The 8,306-nt window shown below is 41.6% G+C and overlaps 1 protein-coding gene across 1 annotated transcript in view; it reads left to right on the top strand.

The window, feature by feature from the left end:
* Positions 1-3,913: 3,913 nt before the first annotated feature.
* Positions 3,914-8,306, top strand: part of brip1 (BRCA1 interacting helicase 1) — a 60,183-nt gene continuing 55,790 nt past the window's right edge. The window contains exons 1-3 of the mRNA XM_063016328.1: positions 3,914-3,939; positions 6,442-6,558; positions 6,695-6,806. Coding sequence (XP_062872398.1) covers positions 6,472-6,558; positions 6,695-6,806 — 199 coding nt within the window. The 5' untranslated portion in view covers positions 3,914-3,939; positions 6,442-6,471. The remainder of the gene's footprint in view (positions 3,940-6,441; positions 6,559-6,694; positions 6,807-8,306) is intronic.

Raw genomic sequence — 8,306 nt, 5'->3', positions numbered from 1 at the left:
ACTTGACTTTATGTAACTTGTAACGACTGGTTAGCGTGGAGAAGCTCCCTTGGAGAGAGACTAATGGTGCTCAGCATCTTGCCCTGTCCTCAGAAGGAAATACACACAGGGGATGACCAGTGCAGGGTAATGGAGAGTACAGGGTGAGTCAAAAGTCGTAGGACACGCTTTTATTTCAGAACCGAAAGGGAAAATGACATCTGAATAACCCAGCAAGTAATGGGTGAGGGGGCCTATCTTTTAGGCTATGTCCGGAACACGGCCGCCATCTTGAAAGCCGCCATATTGGATCAAGGGCAAGTTTTTCCAATGAGAAGGTGGTCATGTAGCATATCAAAGAAGACCAGGATTTTCTCAGAAACTATCAATACAAAGTTCACTGCAGTGACACTGACATGGTGGTGGTGTGTTAGTGTGTGTTGTGCTGGTATGAGTGGATCAGACAGCAATGCTGCTGGAGTTTTTAAACACCTCACTGTCACTGCTAGACTGAGAATAGTCCACCAACCAAAAATATCCAGCCAACAGCGCCCCGTAGGCAGCGTCCTGTGATCACTGATGAAGTTCTAGAAGATGACCAGCAGCAATAGATGAGCGATCGTCTCTGACTATATCTACAAGGTGGACCAACTAGGTAGGAGTGTCTAATAGAGTGGACAGTGAGTGGACTCGCGCAGCTTCTGTGTCTGATCCACTCATACCAGCACAACACACACAACACACCACCACCATGTCAGTGTCACTGCAGTGCTGAGAGTGATCCACCACCTAAATAATACCTGCTCTGTGGGGGTCCTGACCATTGAAGAACAGGGTGAAAGGGGGCTAACAAAGCATGCAGAGAAACAGATGGACTACAGTCAGTAATTATCAGTAGAACTACAAAGTGCTTCTATCTGGTAAGTGGAGCTGATAAAATGGACAGTGAGTGTAAAAACAAGGAGGTGACTGAGGTCTCTTCCTGCTGCTGCTGTGATATGCAATCTCCAGGACTGGTCCAGAAACCTGCGTGTGTGAAGATGGCTGTCACGTGGAGCTTAGTGTGTCTCTCCATATGCGATACAGCTTTGTGGGGACTTAAACCTGACAGGTGATAGGTAGCAGCCACAGATTGGGTGTGTGTCGGAGGGGGCATTTGGTGATCCGACTCCTTCTGATCAGACTGGGGGTTTTGGAACATCCAGCCGATGTGTGCATGCCTCCCAAAACTTGTGCTCACAAGAATGCAGATTTTACTGCTTAAGTTCAAATTTTTCCTACAATAAAAGCAGCCCAAATGATCAACGAGCAACTGGTTCAATGCTTAATACAGTGTTCACCAATTAAGTGCTTAAAATGTGTTTTTGCTAGACAAATAACATGCGAGAATGAGTGCATTATTATACAGTTGTGTTTTACACTAGCCTGTAGCGAGCAATGCTTTAAAGCTGTTAGTCTGAATCCAAAATGCTGCAACCCCATGGTGTAGTTAATATTTGAGAAATCTATTCCTATGGTGCTTAGCAAAAGCACTGTTTTAAATGCCCAGCACAAATAAAAAGGACAAGCTATTCATTTCAACGTTTAGATTCTCTCATTTGTTAACCAACCGCATAGTAAGTTTTACCATTAGTAGACACTATGTGACATATAGACACTATACATGAAGTATTTGGGCAGCTGACCACAAGGCAGTGTTGCCAACTCCTCAGTAAGGAAAGTAGCTATTGGCTGTCCTAAAAGTCGCTAGAAGTCGCTAAATGACGTCATTGCCTAATTTGCATATGATCCATTTGCATGTAATTGACGCTGTAGAAGAGGAATAACATCGTGGGAAAGACAAAAAGTGGGTAAAAAAACACCCTAAATATGTTTAGAACTACAAATGAACATTCTTCTGTTAATTCGTGGTTTGTTTTTGTTTTTTAAGAAAATACTGAGCTACTCTGGGCAGGGTTGCCAGATTGCGACAGTAATTTTCAGCCAAAATGCATGAAAAAACGCCCAAAACACAGGATAAGCAGATGGTGTTTAGCATTTCACAAATAATAAACCAGTTAAACCATCATGACCTACAAATTAATACCTTAAAATGTACAGATCAGTAATTATACATTATAAAGGACAAATTTTTTTTGCTTGCATGTCTTTAAAGTAGCCTACCAAGTTTGTAAAATGCATTATTTGTTAGGACACACAACCCTTTGCATGTAAATAAAAATAAACTTGCAAGCAATGAAAGTTCAACCTCTCGTACATATGAGACTTGCTTACCTTTATATTCAACTCAAATCACTTGTCTAACATATGAATCACTGTATTGATGGGCGTGGCAACAGTGTCTTGGACTGGAAAGAATAACCTGTCAATCAAACTTTTGACAACGGGTTGGATGTGGTGGGAGAAGGTAGGGAGAAGGGAGACCTATTTATATTCCACCTGCTTTAGCAATAGCTTTTTTTATTTATATTTTAAGCTGCCAAAATAATTACAAACCAGCCCAAATTTTGTCCACCTGCCAAAGTGTGTTTTTCCCTGCCAATTTCCAACAAAATCCGCTCATTTTGGTTGAAACAATCAATCAGTGACTGTGATACTGACCGCCCGTGTTTGAGGACAGTAACTGCAGAACAATGTGTGTTTTCACGTTCGAGTCTCCAAAAGTCAATAACACCAGAAAAAGTCGCTAGATTTTGTCGCTAGTCGCTTTTTTGAAAAAAAGTCGCTAGAGGGGTCTGAAAAGTCGCTAAATATAGCGACAAAGTCGCTAAGTTGGCAACACTGCCACAAGGGCATCCAATTAAATAACCATATACAGTAATAACCAGTTTTTTCTTTGTCATCATGGGTAATAAAGTGTAGAGTGATGGGTAAAAATGACAATTATATACAATCAAAAACCCATTAAAGTGCACAAATAATTTCTGACTCCGCTGTGTTTTATATACCTCTTAGCAATGGGCTAGACTGAAACACCTGTAATTCAATGAGAAGAAGGAGTTTTAAATATAAATATCTGGAGTCTGACCATGGGTTTTAATAATGAGTTCTTTCCCTTTGTTGCTATAACTATTTTACTCCTGTACTGAGTAATTAGACGAGGTGTTCACATACTGCTAGCCACATACACCATACCAATCCTAACGATTAACAACCTCTCAGTTAGGAGTCTGGATACTTTTGGACATACACTGTATACCGTCATCATAGCATTTAAATAGTTTGCGTTGTGGCCTACAATTTGTGGCATACAATTTATATGAAATATCTAAAGCATATCTAGTGATCTTATATGTTGTAGTGAGGCGACACGGTGGCTCAATGAGTAGCACCGTCACAGCAAGAAGTTCCTGGGTTTGATCCCCAGGTGGGGCGGTCTGAGTCTTTTCTGTGTGCAGTTTGCATGTTCTCTCCGTGTCTGCGTGGGTTTTCTCTGGGAGCTCCGGTTTCCTCCCACAGTCCAAAGACATGCAAGTGAGGTGAATTGGAGACACAAAATTGTCCATGACTGTGTTTGACATAAAACTTGACATTAAACATTCAACAGTAAACTGATGAATCTTGTGTAACGAGTGACTACCGTTTCTGTCATGAATGTGTTAAGTGTGTAAAACATGACGTTAAAATCCTAATAAATATATAAATAAAAAATACATATACTGTAGTGCACATGATAGAGATACCGTGTAGTTTTAGACACATGGGTAACTTTTATTTTGAAAACAATGACAGAAAGACAGAAAATGAGTTTTAGTTGTTAAGTTCACATATTTTCGCTGATGAACAAGTCATACTTGACTGAAGTTTGTGGGTGGATATGATCTATACATTCAATCTTTTGCCATTGGGCTGCAGTTCATTTTAGTTGACTGGCGGGAATTTGTTGTTGTTTCGTTTTTGTGTTCAGGCTGAAATAAGTAAGCGGTCACAGCTTACTTAATTGTTTCTATTTTTCTGGAGGTAAATGAATATTTTTGCTATAATATTTATTAACTGTGGGTTGAGAGTGGAAAACCATTTCTGTTATATGATATTGTAATTACTTTTTAATTTAGCTAGCTTGCTGACACTAGTTAGCTAGTAACTAGCATTTACCTAATACAGGCAGTATGTGAATGTTATGAATTTACCTTTGGTGCTAAAGTCGTTAGCAGCTGTAGGAGCTTTAACAGCCGGGTGTTAAAATACGTATTAAACATGTATTTGACAAAATTGTAATTGTAGTTTGCTGACATTTTCATTTGCCTTTGTAACTATAGACTGAGTAAGTATTGTGTCCGACTGAGACGGAATTGTTGTTAAATATTAAACTTTAATGGGATGTGAACGGAGCAAACGTTTCACTCTGTTTACCACGAAAATTGATAATAAAGTGGCTCAAATCTGATCTTGTCCTGATACATAACCCAGATTTGTTCCTCTTCCACAGGAATCAGCTAAAATCCCACAGAAACTGACATTACTCACTTATATCTGAACTACTGTGTGTGAAAAAGTTGGGACAGTAGGTAAAATACAAATAAAAATAGAAAGCAAAGTCTATTAGTGGTATTTAACAGTAAAAAAAAACATTGTTTCTACACTCACTGTCCATTTTATCAGCTCCACTTACCATATAGAAGCACTTTGTAGTTCTACAATTACTGACTGTAGTCCATCTATTTCTCTGCATACTTTTTTAGCCTGCTTTCACCCTGTTCTTCAATGGTCAGGAACCACGCAAGATCACCACAGAGCAGGTATTATTTGGGTGGTGGATCATTCTCAGCACTGAAGGGACAATTGTTTTGGTATGAGTGGATCAGACACAGCAGTGCTGCTGGAGTTTTTAAATACCGTGTCCACTCTATTAGACACTCCTACCTAGTTGGTTCACCTTGTAGATGTAAAGTCAGAGATGATCGCTCATCTATTGCTGCTGTTTGAGTTGGTCATCTTCTAGACCTTCATCAGTGGATCACAGGACGCAGCCGACAGGGCTCTGTTGGCTGGATATTTTTGGTTGGTGGACTATTTTCAGTCTAGCAGCAACATTGAGGTGTTTTAAAACTCCATCAGCGCTGCTGTGTCTTATCCACTCATACCAGCACAACACACACTAACACACCACCACCATGTCAGTGTCGCTGCAGTGCTGAGAATGATCCACCACCTAAATAATACCTGCTCTGTAGTGATTCTAGGAGAGTCCTGACCATTGAAGAACAGCATGAAAGGGGGCTAACAAAGCATGCAGGGAAACAGATGGACTACAGTCAGTAATTGTAGAACTACAAAGTGCTTCTATATGGTAAGTGGAGCTGATAAAATGGACAGTGAGTGTAGAAACAAGGAGGGGGTTTAATGTTATGGCTGATCGGTGTAAATTGGTAATAGACTCGAGCTCATCTGAGATGAAACATGTTCTGTGGTCTGAGGACTATAATGGCCTGAGCGATGATTTTGTGAGCAACAAATGCCTTGCTAATAAAATAGGTCAGTGGAGAACGGCCAGACTCATTTAAGCTTGCTTGAACTTATACATTACCATCGTACAAAGCTGAAATACATTCTGGAACGTACATACTCAGACACTGAGGCTGGTGGGCTCTAACAGAAAACGAGAACTTCAGCTTTCACTCCTGTTGAACAAGAACATGCTGTTCACTTCAGACTTTGCTCCTACAATCTGCATGTCACAGCAGACATTATGATTCATTATACCAGTCAGTGTTTGTCTTAAATTCTACTGTTCAGTTTCAGTGCTTAGTGTAGCTGTGGAAACTTAAGCATTTAGCAGATGCTGTATCCAAAGCAACTCACATTTGAGGGTTATGGGTTTTGCTCAAGGGCCCTAGTAACCTGGCAGTGGTGGGGCTTGAACCAGCGACCTTTTTTATTATTAGTCCAGGAACTTAACCACTAGGCTACAACTTTTATTTTTATTTTCTTTATGCATTTTATTCCCCTTTTTCTCCCCTTTAGCGCGTCCAATTGCCCGATTACGTCATGCTTTCTCTCCACCAATGCCGACCCCCACTCTGATTGAGGAGAACAAAGCTAACCCACGCCCCCTCCGACACGTGGGCAGCATGCCGTATGCATCTTATCACCTACTCTTTGACGAGTGCAGTGCAGCTCAGCGCTGTGTACAGAGAGACACACCCTGAGAGCACTCTTCTCTCATCTCTGTGCAAGCGCCATCAATCAGCAGCAGAGGTCGTAATTGCACCAGTCATGAGACAGACCCTATCCGACTTAGTCCCGCCCAAATCTGAACAACAGGCCAATCGTTGTTCATCTGGCCGCTCAGCCTCAGCCGGCAGGCAGAGCCGAGATTAGATACGATGTATTCGAGATCCCAGCTCTGGTTCCAGCGTGTGTTTTATTGCTGCGCCTCCTGTAAAAGTTTTTAACAGTTAATGTTCATGTTAACTGAATGCGATGGCTTAGCATTTGTAAATGTTATTCTCTTTTTTTCAGTGTCCCACAGTAGCTCCAACAGAAGAAAACATGGATACAGTGGAGTATACCATAGGAGGAGTGAAGATAAACTTCCCCTGCAAGGCCTATCCCTCTCAACTTGCCATGATGAACTCTGTAAGTTTACAAGCAAACAGTGCCGACATTTACATATTACATCCAAATGCAGGAAAAACCTCATTTAGCTTCATTTCTATACTTAATAATTCTTAAAAACCCTTAAATATCTTATTGTTCTGTTGTTCTGCCACAGATTGTTCGTGGCCTGAATCATGGGCAGCACTGCTTACTGGAAAGCCCAACTGGTAGTGGGAAGAGCCTGGCTCTGCTGTGCTCAGCTTTAGCATGGCAGCAGGCACAGTATGGTATGTTTTTAATTATGTCGGCGTTTGTACCACAAAAGAACTTTGTAAACAGGAGGTAATATCAGCTACAGTTATTGAACTTGTTAGACAAACCTTCTTTCATTGGGAAACATGGCCGCATGGCAGTAATACTCTAAATAGAGTGCCAATCGATCACATGGCTTCTGGGTTATCCCCCCCCCCCAATCTAGTCTTGTCCAATTACCCTGATTGCGTCCTCTATACTGATTCGACCCTTCACCGCTGACTGAGGACCCTCTCAACTGACATACGCCCCCTCCGGCACGTACAGTCAGTACGGACTGCATTTTTCACCTGCACGAGTCGAGTTCACACCCCCCATCAGCATTATTCCTCAGCCCTGTGCAGGTGCCATCAGTCAGCCAGCAGGGGCCGCAGTCGCACCAGTTATGAGGACCTATGATCCGACTTTCTTACCCTCTAACCCTAAACAACAACCAATCGTTGTTCATGCAGCCGCCCAGCCCAGTCGGAAAGGCAGAGCTGAGATTCGATACGATGTATTCGAAAACCCAACTCCGGTGCGCTAGCGTACTCTACCGCTGCTCCACCTGAGCGGCCATGCTTCTGGGTTATCTTTTAAATGAAATAGATGTGTGCATTGCGGACGTTGGTGGTGACCCAGTAGAACCATGATTAGGAGAGTGATGACAGTGACACTCCATGATTCAAATTTAGAAAAAAATGTCAGTTGTGTAAATGCTTGTTGCACAGTTGTCATCCTTGCCATAATATAGCCAGTTTGTCATTGTCAAAGGTATATTAGTGTATTCTTTGGTGTATGCATCTCTGTTCGGGGTGGCATGGGGGCTTAGTGGGTAGCACTGTCACCTCACAGCAAGAAGGTCCTGGGTTCGATCCCCGGATAGGGTGGTCCAGGTTCTTTCTGTGTGAAGTTTGGATGTTCTCCCCGTGTCTGCGTGGGTTTCATCCTGGAGCTCCAGTCCAAAGACATGCAGTGTGGTGTATTGGCGATACAAAATTGTCCATGACTGTGTTTAAAATTTGTGAACTGATGAACCTTGTGTAATGAGTAACTACCGTTCCTGTCATGAATGTAACCAAAAGTGTAAAACATGACGTTAAAATCTCTGCTCAATGCTTAAAGATGTAAAACATTTACTAAAATGACCTCACAAACTTTCTTGGAACAATATAACTGTTTGGTTGACCATTTTTCTGATTAATATACAGTGTATCACAAAAGTGAGTACACCCCTCACATTTCTGCAGATATTTAAGTATATCTTTTCATGGGACAACACTGACAAAATGACACTTTGACACAATGAAAAGTAGTCTGTGTGCAGCTTATATAACAGTGTAAATTTATTCTTCCCTCAAAATAACTCAATACACAGCCATTAATGTCTAAACCACCGGCAACAAAAGTGAGTACACCCCTAAGAGACTACACCCCGAAATGTCCAAATTGAGCACTGCTTGCCATTTTCCCTCCAAAATGTCATGTGATTTGTT

This window comes from Trichomycterus rosablanca, chromosome 20 (assembly GCF_030014385.1).
Source record: "Trichomycterus rosablanca isolate fTriRos1 chromosome 20, fTriRos1.hap1, whole genome shotgun sequence".
NCBI classification, from domain to species: Eukaryota; Metazoa; Chordata; class Actinopteri; order Siluriformes; family Trichomycteridae; genus Trichomycterus; species Trichomycterus rosablanca.
This window is presented reverse-complemented; position numbering and strand designations above follow the sequence as displayed.